This window comes from Pseudophryne corroboree, chromosome 6 (assembly GCF_028390025.1).
Source record: "Pseudophryne corroboree isolate aPseCor3 chromosome 6, aPseCor3.hap2, whole genome shotgun sequence".
Taxonomy (NCBI): Eukaryota; Metazoa; Chordata; class Amphibia; order Anura; family Myobatrachidae; genus Pseudophryne; species Pseudophryne corroboree.
Window position 1 is genome coordinate 834,699,792 of NC_086449.1, and position 26,307 is coordinate 834,726,098.

The 26,307-nt window shown below is 49.7% G+C and overlaps 1 protein-coding gene across 1 annotated transcript; it reads right to left on the reverse strand.

The window, feature by feature from the left end:
- On the reverse strand, positions 1 to 26,307 carry CMAS (cytidine monophosphate N-acetylneuraminic acid synthetase). Its single transcript, XM_063929396.1, has 8 exons — positions 26,081 to 26,307; positions 21,684 to 21,826; positions 20,971 to 21,126; positions 19,724 to 19,854; positions 6,699 to 6,793; positions 6,219 to 6,387; positions 1,941 to 2,097; positions 1 to 1,568 (listed from the first exon to the last, which is right to left on the reverse strand). Exons 1-8 carry the CDS (start codon positions 26,254 to 26,256, stop codon positions 1,393 to 1,395), a joined length of 1,203 nt encoding a protein of 400 aa, XP_063785466.1. The 5' UTR covers positions 26,257 to 26,307; the 3' UTR covers positions 1 to 1,392.

Sequence of the window (26,307 nt, forward strand, 5' to 3'; positions counted from 1 at the left end):
TCTAGTTATCACACTGTATTTATTGCAGAACCTGCACAGCAGCCGGTGACGGTATTGTCTGATTCATTCCTTACCACCAAGCGCACAGAAAAGAACCATAAACCCGATTCCATGTATAAATAAAATCTACATAATCCCAACCCAAACATCATAAAAGAAATGATTTGTCAGCCTGTAACACTCTCTGGGCTTCCAATGATTTGATCCCAAATGTTTGTAAACCGTTCTGTAGAGAGAACTATAAAAGATATTCATGAATCCACCGGAAGATAAAACAATTCCTATATATGGTATATAACTGCGCCAGACGCTGACAGATTCAAGTACGCTGGAGAAACAGAAGATAAAACATATGTACAGCATAGTGCAATTAAATTAATCCCCTCCCGATTACATACCGCAGATACACTGCTATAAAAATATACCACCTGTAAAAGTAAACGTTATAGCGGACATGTAGCAACCCGGTGAGCACAGGTGACCTGACACTTCCAATGAGAATGCCCTAACGGTACACGCCAGGACTGAATGCCGGACAGATCGCGAATGCGGCATATCCGATTGCGCAGCCAAACGCACATATGTACTGCCGGAACATTCTCCATAGGATTACGCAGCTAAAATGTGCAGATGGGTAGCGTGTGTTAGTCCGAGGCCTATCGGGTGCTAACAATTTGTTTCTACACGTTATCTTACAAAAATAAAAAACGCTGGAAAACGTCTGTGTTTTCCAGGCATGACTTATATCACCAGGGTTACTTAGCTTAAATTGTTCTATGACACACCAAAGGTTTACTGAATCCATCTCTGAAAAGTAATTTTATGCCGAGAGCAGCTTAGGGTCAGGTGTATCCCAAAACATTGCCGGATGCTATAAAGAAATGCCTAAAAAGCAGAGAGAAAGCAATATATATAGATCTGCAATACAGTATGTGTACAAATCAATAAAAGTTGCACAATGGCGTAAAAAACCCTCCACACTTCGCTCCTGAAGTACGAGATTAAAGGAAATTTTGGTTTCTGTTCAGCATCTGATTTTAAAAGCCCCGAGAACCATCTCACTCCTCGGGAAAACTAATTTCTAGGCCCCTGCGGTAATTTTCATGCTCACGAAAACTAAAAGGTAAAAATAACATTTTAAATAATATGGGATGGGCCGTAACAAAGACATGACATACACTATAAAGCAGCAGAACAAGATGCATTTTCTTAGTAGCGTCATAGGGGTCTTAAGTCCTCAGCGGTCAGGATAGAGGCGCTGTCCGTATGGCGCTGCAATTACTGGCGCGGCATCAGACGCGGAACTTCTGCTTCTAGCGATTTGTCTTAAAGCTGCTTTAAGTAAACTCTACATACAACATTCTTCACTGCAGGACCTTCATTAACTACAGTTCATCTGCCCATCTCCATCAACATTATTATGTGGTCTGCAAATTCCTGGATGGCTCCGTAGCCGCCTCCATATTGGCAGACAAAGGCGTCCGTCATCTTGGCGGCCGTGCAGGCGTCAGCTGGGACCCCGCTGGTACCAACCAGCTTCAGGCACTCCACGTCCGAATTGCTGCACCCTGCCAGAGAGGAAACACGGGGAGAAGGATGGGTTACCGGCCGGGAGCTATGGAAAGTGACTGATGGCGCTGTACTATCTCTGGAATATACCGTTATAATAAGCTCACATGTAACATGTTACAGTATACACACAGGACAGCCTCACACATAGCATGTTGTCACTGACTACACATAGGATAAGGCGGCTGCCTGGCGACCTGGCACATCTTATCCTAGGAGAGCAGGAGCCTATAGCCAGCACGAGGACGTGTGTGAGACTGACCTGCTGCCAGTGGCTGAGCTAATATAGGAGGACAAGGAGGATGGTGCTCTGCGAGAGCCGCCTGTTACAAGGATACAACGCGGAGCCAGCAGATATACGCAGCACTGACCCATGTAAGCCACTTGGTTCCAGGACTTCAAGCCCAGCTCCTCCTTCCATCTCTCCAGCACATCTTTCTTCTTGGACACATTCGCCTCAATAGTACACGGAAGCTTCAGGGTGGAGACCAGCGTGGGACTTATGTTCCTCTCAGAGATCAGCCGGACCTAATAAATACGTTCAGAGGAGACACAAATACCTGTACAATTTATATGGCTGTCGAGGAGGTCTGTACAACTGTACTATACAAAGTAATGAGGGATGATCCTGGGATATCGGAGACCCCTTACCTGCACGTTTCTATCCAGCGACTATGGGCCAGAGACCCCTTACCTGCACATTTCTACCCAGTGACTATGGGCCAGAGGCCCCTTACCTGTACATTTCTACCCAGTGACTATGGGCCAGAGGCCCCTTACCTGTACATTTCTACCCAGTGACTATGGGCCAGAGACCCCTTACCTGTACATTTCTACCCAGTGACTATGGGCCAGAGACCCCTTACCTGTACATTTCTATCCAGTGACTATAGGCCAGAGACCCCTTACCTGTACATTTCTATCCAATGACTATGGGCCAGAGACCCCTTACCTGTACATTTCTATCCAGACACTATGGGCCAGAGACCCCTTACCTGTACATTTCTATCCAGAGACGATGGGCCAGAGACCCCTTACCTGTACATTTCTATCCAGTGACTATGGGCCAGAGACCCCTTACCTGTACATTTCTATCCAATGACTATGGGCCAGAGACCCCTTACCTGTACATTTCTATCCAATGACTATGGGCCAGAGACCCCTTACCTGTACATTTCTATCCAATGACTATGGGCCAGAGACCCCTTACCTGTACATTTCTATCCAGAGACTATGGGCCAGAGACCCCTTACCTGTACATTTCTATCCAGAGACTATGGGCCAGAGACCCCTTACCTGTACATTTCTATCCAGTGACTATGGGCCAGAGACCCCATACCTGTACATTTCTATCCAGTGACTATGGGCCAGAGACCCCTTACCTGTACATTTCTATCCAGTGACTATGGGCCAGACACCCCTTACCTGTACATTTCTATCCAGAGACTATGGGCCAGAGACCCCTTACCTATACATTTCTACCCAGTGACTATGGGCCAGAGACCCCTTACCTGTACATTTCTATCCAGTGACTATGGGCCAGAGACCCCTTACCTGTACATTTCTGTCCAGTGACTATGGGCCAGAGACCCCTTACCTGTACATTTCTATCCAGTGACTATGGGCCAGAGACCCCTTACCTGTACATTTCTATCCAGAGACTATGGGCCAGAGACCCCTTACCTGTACATTTCTATCCAGAGACTATGGGCCAGAGACCCGTTACCTGTACACTTCTACCCAGACACTATGGGCCAGAGACCCCTTACCTGTACATTTCTATCCAGTGACTATGGGCCAGAGACCCCTTACCTGTACATTTCTATCCAGTGACTATGGGCCAGAGGCCCCTTACCTGTACATTTCTATCCAGAGACTATGGGCCAGAGACCCCTTACCTGTACATTTCTATCCAGTGACTATGGGCCAGAGACCCCTTACCTGTACATTTCTATCCAGTGACTATGGGCCAGAGACCCCTTACCTGTACATTTCTATCCAGAGACTATGGGCCAGAGACCCCTTACCTGTACATTTCTATCCAGTGACTATGGGCCAGAGACCCCTTACCTGTACATTTCTATCCAGTGACTATGGGCCAGAGACCCCTTACCTGTACATTTCTATCCAGTGACTATGGGCCAGAGACCCCTTACTTGTACATTTCTATCCAGTGACTATGGGCCAGAGACCCCTTATCTGTACATTTCTATCCAGTGACTATGGGCCAGAGACCCCTTACCTGTACATTTCTATCCAGAGACTATGGGCCAGAGACCCCTTACCTGTACATTTCTATCCAGTGACTATGGGCCAGAGACCCCTTACCTGTACATTTCTATCCAGTGACTATGGGCCAGAGACCCCTTACCTGTACATTTCTACCCAGTGACTATGGGCCAGAGACCCCTTACCTGTACATTTCTATCCAGTGACTATGGGCCAGAGGCCACTTACATGTACATTTCTATCCAGTGACTATGGGCCAGAGACCCCTTACCTGTACATTTCTATCCAGACACTATGGGCCAGAGACCCCTTACCTGTACATATCTATCCAGTGACTATGGGCCAGAGACCCCTTACCTGTACATTTCTATCCAGTGACTATGGGCCAGAGACCCCTTACCTGTACGTTTCTATCCAGTGACTATGGGCCAGAGACCCCTTACCTGTACATTTCTATCCAGTGACTATGGGCCAGAGACCCCTTACCTGTACATTTCTACCCAGTGAGTATGGGCCAGAGACTCCTTACCTGTACATTTCTATCCAGTGACTATGGGCCAGAGACCCCTTACCTGTACATATCTATCCAGTGACTATGGGCCAGAGACCCATTACCTGTACGTTTCTACCCAGTGACTATGGGCCAGAGACCCCTTACCTGCACGTTTCTATCCAGTGACTATGGGCCAGAGACTCCGTACCTGTACGTTTCTATCCAGAGACTATGGGCCAGAGACCCCTTACCTGTACATTTCTATCCAGTGACTATGGGCCAGAGACCCATTACCTGTACATTTCTATCCAGTGACTATGGGCCAGAGACCCCTTACCTGCACGTTTCTATCCAGTGACTATGGGCCAGAGACTCCGTACCTGTACGTTTCTATCCAGAGACTATGGGCCAGAGACCCCTTACCTGTACATTTCTACCCAGTGACTATGGGCCAGAGACCCCTTACCTGTACGTTTCTACCCAGTGACTATGGGCCAGAGACCCCATACCTGTACATTTCTATCCAGTGACTATGGGCCAGAGACCCCTTACCTGTACATATCTATCCAGTGACTATGGGCCAGAGACCCCTTACCTGTACGTTTCTACCCAGTGACTATGGGCCAGAGACCCCTTACCTGTACATTTCTATTCAGTGACTATGGGCCAGAGACCCCTTACCTGCACATTTCTATCCAGTGACTATGGGCCAGAGACCCCTTACCTGTACATATCTATCCAGTGACTATGGGCCAGAGACCCCTTACCTGTACATTTCTATCCAGTGACTATGGGCCAGAGACCCCTTACCTGTACATTTCTATCCAGTGACTATGGGCCAGAGACCCCTTACCTGTACATTTCTATCCAGTGACTATGGGCCAGAGACCCCTTACCTGTACATTTCTACCCAGTGAGCATGGGCCGGAGACTCCTTACCTGTACATTTCTTCCAGAGACTATGGGCCAGAGACCCCTTACCTGTACATATCTATCCAGTGACTATGGGCCAGAGACCCATTACCTGTACGTTTCTACCCAGTGACTATGGGCCAGAGACCCCTTACCTGCACGTTTCTATCCAGTGACTATGGGCCAGAGACTCCGTACCTGTACGTTTCTATCCAGAGACTATGGGCCAGAGACCCCTTACCTGTACATTTCTATCCAGTGACTATGGGCCAGAGACCCATTACCTGTATATTTCTATCCAGTGACTATGGGCCAGAGACCCCTTACCTGCACGTTTCTATCCAGTGACTATGGGCCAGAGACTCCGTACCTGTACGTTTCTATCCAGAGACTATGGGCCAGAGACCCCTTACCTGTACATTTCTACCCAGTGACTATGGGCCAGAGACCCCTTACCTGTACGTTTCTACCCAGTGACTATGGGCCAGAGACCCCATACCTGTACATTTCTATCCAGTGACTATGGGCCAGAGACCCCTTACCTGTACATATCTATCCAGTGACTATGGGCCAGAGACCCCTTACCTGTACGTTTCTACCCAGTGACTATGGGCCAGAGACCCCATACCTGTACATTTCTATCCAGAGACTATGGGCCAGAGACCCCATACCTGTACATTTCTACCCAGTGACTATGGGCCAGAGACCCCTTACCTGTACGTTTCTACCCAGTGACTATGGGCCAGAGACCCCATACCTGTACATTTCTATCCAGAGACTATGGGCCAGAGACCCCTTACCTGTACATTTCTATCCAGAGACTATGGGCCAGAGACCCCTTACCTGTACATTTCTATCCAGAGACTATGGGCCAGGGACCCCTTACCTGTACATATCTATCCAGTGACTATGGGCCAGAGACCCCTTACCTGTACGTTTCTATCCAGAGACTATGGGCCAGAGACCCATTACCTGCACATTTCTATCCAGTGACTATGGGCCAGAGACCCCTTACCTGCACGTTTCTATCCAGTAACATCCTAATCCCATCCAGGTCCCGGAGACTGTAGGAGATTAATTCATGGTCCTGGTTGACGTACACCCGCCCATCGGTGAGACATCCGTCAATGTTACAGACCAAGAGCTGCACCAAGGTGGGGCCGCCCGTGCCGAAATAGCCATACCTATATGGACATCGAGAGGACCGCGGTTAGTCTGCCGCACATGTCCACCAGTGCAGTGACACAGTATCAGCTGCAACGCGGAACTCTGCATTATCGCCTCTGGGAGCAGATGTTCCAGATTATCCGCAATCGCCCTGCTCCAGAGATCCTGTAATCACACCGCGACCGTTCTCTTATTTCTGCGGCTTCAGCGTTAATACAGGAGATTCTGCAACTCGTCACTAGCAGGACTGGACTGACCTACTGAGGTCACAGTGATGCCCCTTCCCAAATCTGATTGCTCCTTTCATTCTGCTTTATTATAATAATACCTTTTAACTCTTTGTTCAGCAATTGGCCAATCCAGATCAATGTCAATATCCACACTGTGTTCCGGCTTCATCTCGTAATAGGCCATCTTCCCACCCTGAAAGCAAACATCAGCTAAGATTGTATTATCTACCAATATAACAATGCCGCATCACACCAGAAACACCTCCGTATCAGCTACAGGGGTGACAGAAAGATAGAAACCATCCGCATCTAACAATGAGACATGGGTCACCTCACCCACCAATCCTAAAATGGGCTTGTGGTCAGGAGCACGTCTGCGCCTGCGCCAATCTAAGTAACCCACGTCTAGCACTACGCGTTTTGCAAGAGAACCTGTAAGGAGATCTGGAAGACATGTATTCTGCAGCTACACTTACGTCACCATCTAAAATAACTGGCCATGCTGTAGGGATTTCCCTGTACAGGAAATATATGGCATTAGATAAAATCACATGATGGTATACCAGCAGCGATGACTGAGACGTGCCTACGGTATGTCTATGTCGTGTGTGTTTGGGGGGTGGGGGTTTGTGTATCCTTTGTTATGTAAAAATAAGAATTTACTCACCGGTAATTCTATTTCTCGTAGTCCGTAGTGGATGCTGGGAACTCCGTAAGGACCATGGGGAAAGCTTTTAGACTACCTGGTGTGCACTGGCTCCTCCCACTATGACCCTCCTCCAAGCCTCAGTTAGGATACTGTGCCCGGAAGAGCTGACACAATAAGGAAGGATTTTGAATCCCGGGTAAGACTCATACCAGCCACACCAATCACACCGTATAACTCGTGATATTATACCCAGTTAACAGTATGAAATTTAACTGAGCCTCTCAACAGATGGCTCATAACAATAACCCTTTTGTGAACAACAACTATGTACAAGTATTGCAGACAATCCGCACTTGGGACGGGCGCCCAGCATCCACTACGGACTACGAGAAATAGAATTACCGGTGAGTAAATTCTAATTTTCTCTAACGTCCTAGTGGATGCTGGGAACTCCGTAAGGACCATGGGGATTATACCAAAGCTCCCAAACGGACGGGAGAGTGCGGATGACTCTGCAGCACCGAATGAGAGAACTCAAGGTCCTCCTCAGCCAGGATATCAAACTTGTAGAATTTTGCAAACGTGTTTGCCCCTGACCAAGTAGCAGCTCGGCAAAGTTGTAAAGCCGAGACCCCTCGGGCAGCCGCCCAAGATGAGCCCACCTTCCTTGTAGAATGGGCTTTTACTGATTTAGGATGCGGCAGTCCAGCCGCAGAATGCGCCAGCTGAATTGTGCTACAAATCCAGCGAGCAATAGTCTGCTTAGAAGCAGGAGCACCCAGTTTGTTGGGTGCATACAGGATAAAAAGCGAGTCAGTTTTCCTGACTCCAGCCATCCTGGAAACATAAATTTTCAAGGCCCTGACTACGTCCAGTAACTTGGAATCCTCCAAGTCGCTAGTAGCCGCAGGCACCACAATAGGTTGGTTCAAGTGAAAAGCAGATACCACCTTAGGGAGAAACTGGGGACGAGTCCTCAATTCTGCCCTATCCATATGGAAAATCAGATAAGGACTTTTAAATGACAAAGCCGCCAATTCTGATACACGCCTGGCCGAAGCCAAGGCCAATAACATGACCACTTTCCACGTGAGATATTTTAGATCCACGGTCTTTAGTGGCTCAAACCAATGTGATTTTAGGAAATTCAACACCACGTTGAGATCCCAGGGTGCCACTGGAGGCACAAAGGGGGGCTGAATATGCAGCACTCCTTTTACAAATGTCTGAACTTCAGGTAGTGAAGCTAGTTCTTTTTGGAAAAAAATCGACAGAGCCGATATCTGTACCTTAATGGAGCCTAATTTTAGGCCCATAGTCACTCCTGCTTGTAGGAAGTGCAGAAATCGACCCAGCTGAAATTCCTCTGTTGGGGCCTTATTGGCCTCACACCAAGCAACATATTTCCGCCATATGCGGTGATAATGTTTTACCATTACATCTTTCCTGGCTTTAATCAGCGTAGGAATGACATCCTCCGGAATGCCCTTTTCCTTTAGGATCAGGCGTTCAACCGCCATGCCGTCAAACGCAGCCGCGGTAAGTCTTGGAACAGACAGGGCCCCTGCTGCAGCAGGTCCTGTCTGAGCGGCAGAGGTCATGGGTCCTCTGAGATCATCTCTTGAAGTTCCGGGTACCACGCTCTTCTTGGCCAATCTGGAACCACGAGTATTGTCCTTACTCCTCGTTTTCTTATTATTCTCAGTACCTTTGGTATGAGAGGCAGAGGAGGGAACACATAAACTGACTGGTACACCCACGGTGTCACTAGAGCGTCCACCGCTATCGCCTGAAGGTCCCTTGACCTGGCGCAATATCTCTCCAGTTTTTTGTTTAGGCGGGACGCCATCATGTCCACCTGTGGCCGTTCCCAACGATTTACAATCAGTGTGAAGACTTCTGGATGAAGTCCCCACTCTCCCGGGTGGAGGTCGTGCCTGCTGAGAAAGTCTGCTTCCCAGTTGTCCACTCCCGGAATGAACACTGCTGACAGTGCTAGTACATGATTTTCCGCCCATCGGAGAATCCTTGTGGCTTCTGCCATTGCTGTCCTGCTTCTTGTGCCGCCCTGTCGGTTTACATGGGCGACCGCCGTGATGTTGTCTGACTGGATCAGTACCGGCTGGTGTAGAAGCAGGGGTTTTGCCTGACTTAGGGCATTGTAAATGGCTCTTAGTTCTATAATATTTATGTGCAAGGAAGTCTCCTGACTCGACCATAGTCCTTGGAAGTTTCTTCCCTGTGTGACTGCCCCCCAGCCCCGAAGGCTGGCATCCGTGGTCACCAGGACCCAGTCCTGTATGCCGAATCTGCGGCCCTCTAGGAGATGAGCACTCTGCAGCCACCACAACAGAGACACCCTGGTTCTTGGAGACAGGGTTATCAGCCGATGCATCTGAAGATGCGATCCGGACCATTGGTCCAACAGGTCCCACTGAAAGATTCTGGCATGGAACCTGCCGAAAGGAATTGCTTCGCAAGAAGCCACCATCTTTCCCAGGACTCGCGTGCAGTGATGCACCGATACCTGTTTTGGTTTCAGGAGGTCTCTGACTAGAGATGACAGCTCCTGGGCTTTCTCCTCCGGGAGAAACACTTTTTTCTGGACTGTGTCCAAAATCATTACCAGGAACAGTAGACGTGTCGTCGGAACCAGCTGTGACTTTGGAATATTCAGAATCCAACCGTGCTGGTGTAGCACCTCCTGAGATAGTGCTACTCCTACCAACAACTGCTCCCTGGATCTCGCCTTTATTAGGAGATCGTCCAAGTACGGGATAATTAAAACTCCCTTTTTTCGAAGGAGTATCATCATTTCCGCCATTACCTTGGTAAACACCCTCGGTGCCGTGGACAGTCCAAACGGCAGCGTCTGGAATTGGTAATGGCAATTTTGTACCGCAAATCTGAGGTACTCCTGGTGAGGATGATAAATGGGGACATGCAGGTAAGCATCCTTGATGTCCAGGGATACCATGTAATCCCCCTCGTCCAGGCTTGCAATAACCGCCCTGAGCGATTCCATCCTGAACTTGAACTTTTTTATGTATGTGTTCAAGGATTTCAAATTTAAAATGGGTCTCACCGAACCGTCCGGTTTCGGTACCACAAACAGTGTGGAATAGTAACCCCGTCCTTGTTGAAGTAGGGGCACCTTGACTATCACCTGCTGGGAATACAGCTTGTGAATTGCCTCTAGTACAGCCTCCCTGCCTGAGGGAGTCGTTGGCAAGGCAGATTTGAGGAAACGGCGGGGGGGAGACGCCTCGAATTCCAGTTTGTACCCCTGAGATACTACTTGCAAGATCCAGGGATCCACCTGTGAGCGAGCCCACTGATCGCTGAAATTTTTGAGGCGGCCCCCCACCGTACCTGGCTCCGCCTGTGGAGCCCCACCGTCATGCGGCGGACTTGGAAGAAGCGGGGGAGGACTTTTGCTCCTGGGAACCTGCTGTTTGTTGCAGCCTTTTTCCCCTACCTCTGCCTCTGGGCAGAAAGGACCCGCCTTTTCCTCGCCTGTTTCTCTGGGTCCGAAAGGACTGTACTTGATAAAACGGCGCTTTTTTAGGCTGTGAGGGAACCTGGGGTAAAAATGCTGATTTCCCAGCTGTCGCTGTGGAAACTAGGTCTGAGAGACCATCCCCGAATAACTCCTCACCCTTATAAGGCAAAACTTCCATGTGCCTTTTGGAATCTGCATCCCCTGTCCACTGCCGAGTCCATAAGCCTCTCCTAGCAGAAATGGACAATGCACTTATTTTAGATGCCAGCCGGCAGATCTCCCTCTGTGCATCTCTCATGTATAAGACTGAGTCTTTTATATGCTCTATGGTTAGGAGAATAGTGTCCCTGTCTAGGGTGTCAATATTTTCTGACAGGGAATCTGACCATGCAGCGGCAGCACTGCACATCCATGCTGACGCAATAGCTGGTCTAAGTATAATGCCTGAGTGTGTATATACAGACTTCAGGATCGCCTCCTGCTTTCTATCCGCAGGCTCCTTTAGGGAGGCCGTATCCGGAGACGGAAGTGCCACCTTTTTAGACAAACGTGTGAGCGCTTTATCCACCCTAGGAGGTGTTTCCCAACGTGCCCTATCCTCTGGCGGGAAAGGGAACGCCATTAGTAATTTTTTAGGGTTACCAATCTTTTATCGGGGAAAGCCCACGCTTCTTCACACACTTCATTTAATTCTTCAGATGGGGGAAAAAATAAGAATTTACTTACCGATAATTCTATTTCTCGTAGTCCGTAGTGGATGCTGGGGACTCCGTAAGGACCATGGGGAATAGCGGCTCCGCAGGAGACTGGGCACATCTAAAGAAAGCTTTAGGACTACCTGGTGTGCACTGGCTCCTCCCCCTATGACCCTCCTCCAAGCCTCAGTTAGGATACTGTGCCCGGACGAGCGTACACAATAAGGAAGGATTTTGAATCCCGGGTAAGACTCATACCAGCCACACCAATCACACCGTACAACTTGTGATCTGAACCCAGTTAACAGCATGATAACAGAGGAGCCTCTAGAAAAGATGGCTCACTACAGCAATAACCCGATTTTTTGGTAACAATAACTATGTACCAGTATTGCAGACAATCCGCACTTGGGATGGGCGCCCAGCATCCACTACGGACTACGAGAAATAGAATTATCGGTAAGTAAATTCTTATTTTCTCTAACGTCCTAAGTGGATGCTGGGGACTCCGTAAGGACCATGGGGATTATACCAAAGCTCCCAAACGGGCGGGAGAGTGCGGATGACTCTGCAGCACCAAATGAGAGAACTCCAGGTCCTCCTCAGCCAGGATATCAATTTTGTAGAATTTTACAAACGTATTTGCTCCTAACCAAGTAGCTGCTCGGCAAAGTTGTAAAGCCGAGACCCCTCGGGCAGCCGCCCAAGATGAGCCCACCTTCCTTGTGGAGTGGGCATTTACAGATTTTTGGCTGTGGCAGGCCTGCCACAGAATGTGCAAGCTGAATTGTACTACAAATCCAACGAGCAATAGTCTGCTTAGAAGCAGGAGCACCCAGCTTGTTGGGTGCATACAGGATAAACAGCGAGTCAGATTTCCTGACTCCAGCCCTCCTGGAAACATATATTTTCAGGGCACTGACAACGTCTAGCAACTTGGAGTCCTCCAAGTCCCTAGTAGCCGCAGGCACCACAATAGGTTGGTTCAGGTGAAACGCTGAAACCACCTTGGGGAGAAACTGAGGACGAGTCCTCAATTCCGCCCTGTCCAAATGGAACATCAGATAAGGGCTTTTTCAGGATAAAGCCGCCAATTCTGACACGCTCCTGGCCCAGGCCAGGGCCAACAGCATGACCACTTTCCATGTGAGATATTTTAACTCCACAGATTTAAGTGGTTCAAACCAATGTGACTTTTGGAACCCAAAACTACATTGAGATCCCAAAGTGCCACTGGAGGCACAAAAGGAGGCTGTATATGCAGTACCCCTTTTACAAACGTCTGAACTTCAGGGACTGAAGCTAGTTCTTTTTGGAAGAAAATTGACAGGGCCGAAATTTGAACCTTAATGGACCCCAATTTCAGGCCCATAGACACTCCTGTTTACAGGAAATGTAGGAATCGACCCAGTTGAATTTCCTCCGTCGGGCCTTACTGGCCTCGCACCACGCAACATATTTTCGCCAATTGCGGTGATAATGTTTTTGCGGTTACATCCTTCCTGGCTTTGATCAGGATAGGGATGACTTCATCCGGAATGCCTTTTTTCCTTCAGGATCCGGCGTTCAACCGCCATGCCGTCAAACGTAGCCGCGGTAAGTCTTGGAACAGACAGGGTCCTTGCTGGAGCAGGTCCCTTCTTAGAGGTAGAGGCCACGGATCCTCCGTGAGCATCTCTTGAAGTTCCGGTTACCAAGTCCTTCTTGGCCAATCCGGAGCCACGAATATAGTGCTTACTCCTCTCCATCTTATCAATCTCAGTACCTTGGGTATGAGAGGCAGAGGAGGGAACACATACCAGAGCGTCTACAACTATTGCCTGAGGGTCCCTGGACCTGGCGCAATACCTGTCGAGTTTTTCCCAACGGTTTATAATCATGTGGAAGACTTCTGGGTGAAGTCCCCACTCTCCCGGGTGGAGGTCGTGCTGAGGAAGTCTGCTTCCCAGTTGTCCACTCCCGGAATGAATACTGCTGACAGTGCTATCACATGATTTTCCGCCCAGCGAAGAATCCTTGCAGCTTCTGCCATTGCCCTCCTGCTTCTTGTGCCACCCTGTCTGTTTACGTGGGTGACTGCCGTGATGTTGTCCGACTGGATCAACACCGGCTGACCTTGAAGCAGAGGTCTTGCTAAGCTTAGAGCATTGTAAATGTCCCTTAGCTTCAGGATATTTATGTGAAGTGATGTCTCCAGGCTTGACCATAAGTCCTGGATATTCCTTCCCTGTGTGACTGCTCCCCAGCCTCGCAGGCTGGCATCCGTGGTTACCAGGACCCAGTCCTGAATGCCGAATCTGAGGCCCTCTAGAAGATGAGCACTCTGCAACCACCACAGGAGGGACACCCTTGTCCTTGGTGACAGGGTTATCCGCTGATGCATCTGAAGATGCGACCCGGACCATTTGTCCAGCAGGTTCCACTGGAAAGTTCTTGCGTGGAATCTGCCGAATGGGATTGCTTCGTAGGAAGCCACCATTTTACCCAGAACCCTTGTGCATTGATGCACTGAGACTTGGCTCGGTTTTAGGAGGTTCCTGACTAGCTCGGATAACTCCCTGGCTTTCTCCTCCGGGAGAAACACCTTTTTCTGGACTGTGTCCAGGATCATCCCTAGGAACAGAAGACAAGTCGTCGGAACCAGCTGCGATTTTGGAATATTGAGAATCCAATCGTGCTGCCGCAACACTACCTGAGATAGTGCTACACCGACCTCCAACTGTTCCCTGGATCTTACCCTTATCAGGGAATTGTCCAAGTAAGGGATAACTAAAATTCCCTTCCTTCGAAGGAATATCATCATTTCGGCCATTACCTTGGTAAAGACCCGGGGTGCCGTGGACCATCCATACGGCAGCGTCTGAACTGATAGTGACAGTTCTGTACCATAAACCTGAGGTACCCTTGGTGAGAAGGGTAAATTTTGACATGAAGGTAAGCATCCTTGATGTCCCGAGACATCATGTAGTCCCCTTCTTCCAGGTTCGCAATCACTGCTCTGAGTGACTCAATCTTGAATTTGAACCTCTGTATGTAAGTGTTCAAAGATTTTAGATTTAGAATCGGTCTCACCGAGCCGTCCGGCTTCGGTACCACAACAATGTGGAATAATACCCCGTTCCCTGTTGCAGGAGGGGTATCTTGATAATCACCTATTGGGAATACAGCTTGTGAATGGCTTCCAAAACTGTCTCCCTGTCAGAAGGAGACATCGGTAAAGCCGACTTTAGGAAACGGCGAGGGGGAGACGTCTCGAATTCTAATTTGTACCCCTGAGATATCACCTGAAGGATCCAGGGGTCTACTTGCGAGTGAGCCCACTGCGCGCTGAAATTCATTGAGACGGGCCCCCCACCGTGCCCGATTCTGCTTGTAAAGCCCCAGCGTATACTGAGGGCTTGGCAGAGGCGGGAGAGGGTTTCTGTTCCTGGGAACTGGCTGATTTCTGCAGCCTTTTTCCTCTCCCTCTGTCACGGGGCAGAAATGAGGAACCTTTTGCCCGCTTGTCCACGAAAAGACTGCGCCTGATAATACGGCGTCTTCTCATGTTGAGAGGCGACCTGGGGTACAAACGTGGATTTCCCAGCTGTTGCCGTGGCCACCAGGTCTGAAAGACCGACCCCAAATAACTCCTCCTTAATAAGGCAATACTTCCAAATGCCGTTTGGAATACGCATCACCTGACCACTGACGTGTCCATAACCCTCTACTGGTAGAAATGGACAACGCACTTAGACTTGATGCCAGTTGGCAAATATTCCGCTGTGCATCACGCATATATAGAAATGCATCTTTTAAATGCTCTATAGGCAAAAATATACTGTCCCTATCTAGGGTATCAATATTTTCAGTCAGGGAATCCGACCACGCCGACCCAGCACTGCACATCCAGGCTGAGGTGATTGCTGGTCGCAGTATAACACCAGTATGTGTGTAAATACATTTTAGGATACCCTCCTGCTTTCTATCAGCAGGATCCTTAAGGGCGGCCATCTCAGGAGAGGGTAGAGCCCTTACAAGCGTGTGAGCGCTTTATCCACCCTAGGGGGTGTTTCCCAACGCACCCTAACCTCTGGCGGGAAAGGATATAATGCCAATAACATTTTAGAAATTATCAGTTGTTATCGGGGGAAACCCACGCATCATCACACACCTCATTTAATTTCTCAGATTCAGGAAAACTACAGGTAGTTTTTCCTCACCGAACATAATACCCCTTTTTGGTGGTACTCGTATTATCAGAAATGTGTAAAACATTTTTCATTGCCTCAATCATGTAACGTGTGGCCCTACTGGAAGTCACATTTGTCTCTTCACCGTCGACACTGGAGTCAGTATCCGTGTCGGCGTCTATATCTGCCATCTGAGGTAACGGGCGCTTTAGAGCCCCTGACGGCCTATGAGACGTCTGGACAGGCACAAGCTGAGTAGCCGGCTGTCTCATGTCAACCACTGTCTTTTATACAGAGCTGACACTGTCACGTAATTTCTTCCAACAGTTCATCCACTCAGGTGTCGACCCCCTAGGGGGTGACATCACTATTACAGGCAATCTGCTCCGTCTCCACATAATTTTTCTCCTCATACATGTCGACACAAAAGTACCGACATACAGCACACACACAGGGAATGCTCTGATAGAGGACAGGACCCCACTAGCCCTTTGGGGAGACAGAGGGAGAGTTTGCCAGCACACACCAGAGCGCTATATATATACAGGGATAACCTTATATAAGTGTTTTTCCCCTTATAGCTGCTGTATAGTCAATACTGCGCCTAATTAGTGCCCCCCTCTCTTTTTTAACCCTTTCTGTAGTGTAGTGACTGCAGGGGAGAGCCAGGGAGCTTCCCTCCAACGGAGCTGTGAGGGAAAATGGCGCCAGTGTGCTGAGGAGATAGGCTCCGCCCCTTTATCGGCGGCCTTATCTCCCGTGTTTCTATGTATTCTGGCAGGGGTTAAATGCATCCATATAGCCCAGGAGCTATATGTGATGCATTTTTTTGCCATCCAAGGTGTTTTTATTGCGTCTCAGGGCGCCCCCCCCCAGCGCCCTGCACCCTCAGTGACCGGAGTGTGAAGTGTGCTGAGAGCAATGGCGCACAGCTGCAGTGCTGTGCGCTACCTTGTTGAAGACAGGACGTCTTCTGCCGCCGATTTTCCGGACCTCTTCTGCCTTCTGGCTCTGTAAGGGGGCCGGCGGCGCGGCTCTGGGACCCATCCAAGCTGGGCCTGTGATCGTCCCTCTGGAGCTAATGTCCAGTAGCCTAAGAAGCCCAATCCACTCTGCACGCAGGTGAGTTCGCTTCTTCTCCCCTTAGTCCCTCGATGCAGTGAGCCTGTTGCCAGCAGGTCTCACTGAAAATAAAAAACCTAAACTAAAACTTTCACTAAGAAGCTCAGGAGAGCCCCTAGTGTGCACCCTTCTCGTTCGGGCACAGAGATCTAACTGAGGCTTGGAGGAGGGTCATAGGGGGAGGAGCCAGTGCACACCAGATAGTCCTAAAGCTTTCTTTAGATGTGCCCAGTCTCCTGCGGAGCCGCTATTCCCCATGGTCCTTACGGAGTCCCCAGCATCCACTTAGGACGTTAGAGAAACTACGGGTAGTTTTTTCTCCCCAAACATAATACCCTTTTTAGTGGTACTTGGGTTTATATCCGAAATGTGTAATACCTCCTTCATTGCCTCAATCATGCAACGAATGGCCCTAGTGGACATTAGATTTGACTCATCGTCGTCGACACTGGTATCAGTATCCGTGTCGACATCTGCGTCTGCCATCTGAGGTAGCGGGCGTTTTAGAGCCCCTGATGGCCTTTGAGACACCTGGGCAGACACGAGCTGAGAAGCCGGCTGTCCCGCATTTGGCATGTCGTCAAATTTTTTGTGTAAGGAGTCGACACTTGCACGTAATTCCTTCCATAAAACCATCCACTCAGGTGTCTGCCCCGCAGGGGGTGACATCACTTCTATAGGCATCTGCTCCGCCTCCACATAATTTTCCTCATCAAACATGTCGACACAGCCGTACCGACACACCGCACACACACCGGGAATGCTCTAACAGAGGACAGGACCCCACAGAAGCCCGTTGGGGAGACAGAGAGAGAGTATGCCAGCACACACCAGAGCGCTATATAATGCAGGGACTAACTGAATTATGTCCCCTATAGCTGCTATAATATTTACTGCGCCTAAATTTAGTGCCCCCCCCCTCTCTTTTTTACCCTTTTCTGTAGTGTAGACTGCAGGGGAGAGCCAGGGAGCTTCCTTCCAGCGGAACTGTGAGGGAGAAATGGCGCCAGTGTGCTGAGGGAGATAGCTCCGCCCCTTTTTCGCGGACTTTTCTCCCGCTTTTTTAAGGATTCTGGCAGGGGTATTTATCACATATATAGCCTCTGGGGCTATATATTGTGATTGTTTTGCCAGCCAAGGTGTATTTATTGCTGCTCAGGGCGCCCCCCCCCCAGCGCCCTGCACCCTCAGTGACCGGAGTGTGAAGTGTGTATGAGGAGCAATGGCGCACAGCTGCAGTGCTGTGCGCTACCTTGGTGAAGACAGAAGTCTTCATGCCGCCGATTTTCCGGACTTCTTCTTGCTTCTGGCTCTGTAAGGGGGACGGCGGCGCGGCTCCGTGACCGAACACCAAGGCCAGTTCCATGCGGTCGATCCCTCTGGAGCTAATGGTGTCCAGTAGCCTAAGAAGCCCAAGCTAGCTGCAAGCAGGTAGGTTCGCTTCTTCTCCCCTTAGTCCCTCGATGCAGTGAGCCTGTTGCCAGCAGATCTCACTGTAAAATAAAAAACCTAAATTATACTTTCTTTCTAAGAGCTCAGGAGAGCCCCTAGTGTGCATCCAGCTCGGCCGGGCACAAAAATCTAACGGAGGCTTGGAGGAGGGTCATAGTGGGAGGAGCCAGTGCACACCAGGTAGTCTAAAAGCTTTCTTTTAGTTGTGCCCAGACTCCTGCGGAGCCGCTATTCCCCATGGTCCTTACGGAGTTCCCAGCATCCACTAGGACATCAGAGAAAACAAATTAACTGCTCAAAGTGTATATATTCCTCCTATCAGCAGCAGCCAGGCCCATCGCAGCGACAAAACTTATTCTAGTGTCTGGTCACATGGTGTATATATTCCTATCAGCAGCAGCCAGGCCCATCGCAGCGACAAAACTTATTCTAGTGTCTGGTCACATGGTGTATATATTCCTATCAGCAGCAGTAACCAGGCCCATCGCAGCGACAGAACTTATTCTGGTGTCTGGTCACATGGTGTATATATTCCTATCAGCAGCAGCCAGGCCCATCACAGTGACAGAACTTATTCTGGTGTCTGGTCACATGGTGTATATATTCCTATCAGCAGCAGCCAGGCCCATCACAGCGACAGAACTTATTCTGGTGTCTGGTCACATGGTGTATATATTCCTATCAGCAGCAGCCAGGCCCATCACAGCGACAGAACTTATTCTGATGTCTGGTCACATGGTGTATATATTCCTATCAGCAGCAGCCAGGCCCATCGCAGCGACAGAACTTATTCTGGTGTCTGGTCACATGGTGTATATATTCCTATCAGCAGCAGCCAGGCCCATCACAGTGACAGAACTTATTCTGGTGTCTGGTCACATGGTGTATATATTCCTATCAGCAGCAGCCAGGCCCATCACAGCGACAGAACTTATTCTGATGTCTGGTCACATGGTGTATATATTCCTATCAGCAGCAGCCAGGCCCATCGCAGTGACAGAACTTATTCTGGTGTCTGGTCACATGGTGTATATATTCCTATCAGCAGCAGCCAGGCCCATCGCAGCGACAAAACTTATTCTGGTGTCTGGTCACATGGTGTATATATTCCTATCAGCAGCAGTAACCAGGCCCATCACAGTGACAGAACTTATTCTAGTGTCTGGGTACTTTATATAAATTCTGATTTCTCTAACGCTCTTGCTACACCCTGTAAACGTATTACACTGCCCCATAAGGATGTTCTAGACCAGGGGTTCTCAAACTCGGTCCTCAGGACCCCACACAGTGCATGCTTTGCAGGTAACCCAGCAAGTGCACAGGTGTATTAATTACTCACTGACACATTTTAAAAGGTCCACATGTGGAGCTAATTATTTCACTTGCGATTCTGTGAGGAGACCTGCAAAACATGCACTGTGTGGGGTCCTGAGGACCGAGTTTGAGAACCTGTGTCCTAGACAAATGATCTTTCTAGCAACACCTCATGATGCGGGGCCCAGTAATGCGCACATGACGGAGGGAAGCTGACCTGCAGGTAGCCCTGGGTGATCAGGTCCTTGGTAGCAAAGTAGAAGGATCCGTTCTCATACAGCTCTCCACTCCAGTCCTGCCGCCGCGGCCTGCACTTTGGGTTAAAGTTCTCCGCCACCGTGGCCTCACCTGCGGAATGAGCACATTAATGCCGTGTACACACAGAGTCACCTCTGCTTCTCACACCAGGACCCTGTATAACGGCTGGGAACGCTACTGCAGACAACGTTCATGTACAATTTACACATTCTCATAGGACAACCAAATGACAAATAAATTATTGTCCCCTTTCTCCTCGACCACACAGCACTGACTCCTGCCCCATCCTATGATCCTTCTGTGAGGAGTGCAGGGTCATACCATTATCACAGAAGATGGGGAGGCTGGTGTATACTGTGCAGTCAGCAGGACATACTTGCCCGCTTTCTGGTTTCTACACTTAGTGAGGGCACAGCCACTTGGGGAGACTGCAGCATATTATGAAAAAGTGTTGCCATTGGCTGGCAGGGCATGCTGGGACTTGTAGTCACGTGGTAGCTAAGAGCCACAGGTTGCCCAGCCACAGGTTGCCCATCATTGCTCTACATGCTTCCACTTCCAATAAGACTAGGCCCGATGTGGTGATTCAGGAGGGAACCACTAATGTGCTGACAGGTAGCAGGGTAACATACATCCTGCACCATGTATGAGGTAGTATTAGGGTAACATACATCCTGCACCATGTATGAGGTAGTATTAGGGTAACATACATCCTGCACCATGTATGAGGTAGTATTAGGGTAACATACATCCTGCACCACGTATGAGGTAGTATTAGGGTAACATACATCCTGCACCATGTATGAGGTAGTATTAGGGTAACATACATCCTGCACCATGTACGAGGCAGTATTAGGGTAACATACATCCTGCACCATGTATGAGGTAGTATTAGGGTAACATACATCCTGCACCATGTATGAGGTAGTAAGAGTGTAACATACATCCTGCACCATGTACGAGGCAGTATTAGGGTAACATACATCCTGCACCATGTATGAGGTAGTATTAGGGTAACATACATCCTGCACCATGTATGAGGAAGTATTAGGGTAACATACATCCTGCACCACGTATGAGGTAGTATTAGGGTAACATACATCCTGCACCACGTATGAGGTAGTATTAGGGTAACATACATCCTGCACCATGTATGAGGTAGTATTAGGGTAACATACATCATGAATGAGTACATGCATGGCTTACCTGACGCCTTCACCTCTCTCCACCTGAACAGATGATGCCTCACTACAGAAAACACAGAGTCGTAGCCCTCCGTCCGGATCATGTCCACCACCTTGGTGAGGTCGCTGGGATGGAGACAAGGGGAGGTGGCCTGTATATTCCCAACGATATCCACCTCTGCATGAGACAAGAATAGCCCCCGTCAGACCTGGTGTACCTGCGGCACTGACAGTCGCATCTACACAATGTTCTCCGGGATGGTGCAGGTGTGACAAAGCCGAGTATTGTGTGACGTCAGAGAACATGGAGATATATCCATCCCCTGATAAATAATACACACATAACCAATAATATACATAAGAATAGGTGTCAAGCGGCCAATAGGAGCACAGAGCGAGCCCAATACCAAATCCATGATCAATTATCCGTCATTTATTAGACCCACCGGCTGAGGAAGTGACTGATTGTAGATGTTGGTGAAAACGTTACTGTCTCCCATATAAGACAGAGGGACACACTGGAGGCGGGCACCTGCACCAGGGAGGCGGGCACCTGCACCAGGGAGGCGGGCACCTGCACCTGGGTACTATACAGAATCAGGATCGCTGCCCCATACCCGGCCTAGGATGATCACAAGTTACCCGAAGACAGGGCATGCCACGTGAGGAGGAGGATGTAACACAGGACACGGCACACAGCGTGGCACACAGCGCGGCACAGGCGTGACCACTGACCGGGATGATGCAGCAGGAACTCCTGTATGGTCTCCAGGGAGGATGTGGTGTCTCTGGATACCTCGGGGGTCCGGCGGTGGACCTGCGCCCCATACTGCTTCGCCACTTTCTCAATTTCATCACTGTCCGTAGAAACCCAAATGCTGAAAGACAAGTGACAATAAGAAACTGTGATGGGGCACCGAGGGCAGGGCTGGGTGTGATAGGACAGACGCTGCTGCCAGCCAGTGCCAGGAGCGGGTAATGTGTAATGCGTGGCATCTGCTGTACAGAACACGGGGCACCTGTATTCCCTGCATCATACACTGTGTGGCCGCCATACTGACACTATCACACACTATACACAATCACTGCGTCACAGACACACACACAGACCTGACCCCACCTTACCGCTCATCTCACACTATGTATAACACCCCCCCATATCTCACCCCATATCTCACACTATACACAATCACTGCGTCACAGATACACACACCTGACCCCACCTTACCGCTCATCTCACCCTATGTATAACACCCCCCCCATATCTCACCCTATGTATACCACGTCACCCCATATCTCACACTATACACAATCACTGCGTCACAGACACACACACCTGACCCCACCTTACCGCTCATCTCACCCTATGTATAACATCCCCCCCATATCTCACCCTATGTATACCACGTCACCCCATATCTCACACTATACACAATCACTGCGTCACAGACACACACAGACCTGACCCCACCTTACCACTCATCTCACACTATGTATAACACCCACCCCATATCTCACCCTATGTATACCACGCCACCCCACATCTCACCCTATGTATACCACGCCACCCCAGATCTCACCCTATGTATACCACGCCATCCCACATCTAACCCTATGTATACCACGCCACCCCATATCTCACCCTATGTATACCACGCCACCCCATATCTCACACTATACACAATCACTGCGTCACAGACACACACAGACCTGACCCCCACCTTACCGCTCATCTCACCCTATGTATAACAGGCCACCCCATATCTCACCCTATACACAATCACTGTGTCACAGACACACACACAGACCTGACCCCCACCTTACCGCTCATCTCACCCTATGTAAACCACGCCACCCCACATATCTCACCCTATGTATACCACGTCACCCCATATTTCACACTATACACAATCACTGCGTCACAGACACACACAGACCTGACCCCACCTTACCGCTCATCTCACCCTATGTATAACACACACCCCCATATCTCACCCTATGTATATCACGCCACCCCACATCTCACCCTATACACAATCACTGTGTCACAGACACACACACACACAAACCTGACCCCACCTTACCGCTCATCTCACCCTATGTATAACAGGCCACCCCATATCTCACCCTATGTATACCACGTCACCCCATATCTCACACTATACACAATCACTGCGTCACAGACACACACACACCTGACCCCACCTTACCGCTCATCTCACCCTATGTATAACAGGCCACCCCATATCTCACCCTATGTATACCACGTCACCCCATATCTCACACTATACACAATCACTGCGTCACAGACACACACACACCTGACCCCACCTTACCGCTCATCTCACCCTATGTATAACACCCCCCCGTATCTCACCCTATGTATACCACGCCACCCCACATCTCACCATATACACAATCACTGTGTCACAGACACACACACACAAACCTGACCCCACCTTACCGCTCATCTCACCCTATGTATAACACCCCCCCCATATCTCACCCTATGTATACCACGTCACCCCATATCTCACACTATACACAATCACTGTGTCACAGACACACACAAACCTGACCACACCTTACCGCTCATTTCACCCTATGTATAACAGGCCACCCCATATCTCACCCTATGTATACCACGTCACCCCATATCACACACTATACACAATCACTGCGTCACAGACACACACAGACCTGACCCCACCTTACCGCTCATCTCACCCTATGTATAACACCCCCCATATCTCACCCTATGTATACCACGTCACCCCATATCTCACACTACACACAATCACTGCGTCACAGACACACACACACCTGACCCCCACCTTACCGCTCATTTCACCCTATGTATAACAGGCCACCCCATATCTCACCCTATGTATACCACGTCACCCCATATCTCACACTATACACAATCACTGCGTCACAGACACACACAGACCTGACCCCACCTTACCGCTCATCTCACCCTATGTATAACACCCCCCCATATCTCACCCTATGTATACCACGTCACCCCATATCTCACACTATACACAATGAGTGTGTCACAGACACACACACACACAAACCTGACCTTACCGCTCATCTCACCCTATGTATAAAAGGCCACCCCATATCTCACCCTATGTATACCACGTCACCCCATATCACACACTATACACAATCACTGCGTCACAGACACACACACACAAACCTTACCCCACCTTACCGCTCATCTCACCCTATGTATAACAGGCCACCCCATATCTCACCCTATGTATACCACGTCACCCCATATCACACACTATACACAATCACTGCGTCACAGACACACACACACAAACCTGACCCCACCTTACCGCTCATCTCACCCTATGTATAACATCCCCCGCCCCCATATCTCACCCTATGTATACCACGTCACCCCATATCTCACCCTATGTATACCACGCCACCCCATATCTCACACTATACACAATCACTGCATCACAGACACACACAGACCTGACCCCACCTTACCACTCATCTCACCCTATGTATAACACCCCCCCCCATATCTCACCCTATGTATACCACGCCACCCCATATCTCACCCTATGTATACCACGCCACATCTCACCCTATGTGTACCACGCCACCCCATATCTCACCCTATGTATACCAAGCCACCCCATATCTCACCCTATGAATACCACGCCACCCCATATCTCACCCTATGTATAACATGCCACCCCATATCTCACCCTATGTATAACATCCCCCCATATCTCACCCTATGTATACAACGCCACACCACATCTCACCCTATACACAATCACTGCGTCACAGACACACACACACAGACCTGACCCCACCTTACCGCTCATCTCACCCTATGTATAACATCCCCCCCATATCTCACCCTATGTATACCACGTCACCCCATATCTCACACTATACACAATCACTGCGTAACAGACACACACAGATCTGACCCCCACCTTACCGCTCATCTCACCCTATGTATAACATCCCCCCCATATCTCACCCTATGTATACCACGTCACCCCATATCTCACACTATACACAATCACTGCGTCACAGACACACACAGACCTGACCCCACCTTACCACTCATCTCACCCTATGTATAACACCCCCCCATATCTCACCCTATGTATACGCCACCCCACATCTCACCCTATACACAATCACTGCGTCACAGACACACACACACAGACCTGACCCCACCTTACCGCTCATCTCACCCTATGTATAACATCCCCCCCATATCTCACCCTATGTATACCACGTCACCCCATATCTCACACTATACACAATCACTGCGTCACAGACACACACACACCTGACCCCACCTTACCGCTCATCTCACCCTATGTATAACATCCCCCGCCCCCATATCTCACACTATACACAATCACTGCGTCAGACACACACACACCTGACCCCACCTTACCACTCATCTCACCCTATGTATAACACCCCTCCCATATCTCACCCTATGTATACCACGCCACCTCACATCTCACTCTATGTATACCACTTCACCCCATATCTCACACTATACACAATCACTGCGTCACAGACACACACAGACCTGACCCCACCTTACCACTCATCTCACCCTATGTATAACACCCCCCCCATATCTCACCCTATGTATACCACGCCACCCCACATCTCACCCTATGTATACCACACCACCCCACATCTCACCCTATGTATACCACGCCACCCCATATCTCACCCTATGTATAACATGCCACACCATATCTCACCCTATGTATACCACGCCACCCCATATCTCACCCTATGTATAACATGCCACTCCATATCTCACCCTATGTATAACATCCCCCCCATATTACACACATACAGGGAGGGGGATCTCACCCTATGTATAACACCCCCCCCCGCCCCATATCTCACCCAATGTAAAACATAGGGGCCCCTGGATGTGTATGGGGGTGTATATGGGCTCCCTGTGGGTGAGTATAGGGGCCCCTGGGTGGGTGTATGAGTGTATAGGGGCCCCTGGGTGGGTGTATGAGTGTATAGGGGCCCCTGGGTGGGTGTATGAGTGTATAGGGGCCCCTGGGTGAGTATAGGGGCCCCTGGGTGGGTGTATATGGGGCCCGCACCTGTCGAAGCCCCCGCAGGCCGCCGCCGCCCGCAGCACCCAGGCGATGAGCGGTTTCCCCGCCAGTCTCTTGATGTTCTTGTGCGGGATCCCCTTACTGCCGCCCCGGGCCAGCACCACGGCCGCCAGGTGTCCCCTCCGGGCCCCGCCATCTCCGGCTCCCCGCTCCGCCGCCATCTTACCGGCGACGTGTCCGCTTCCGGCCGCGTCACCCACATACAGCCCGGG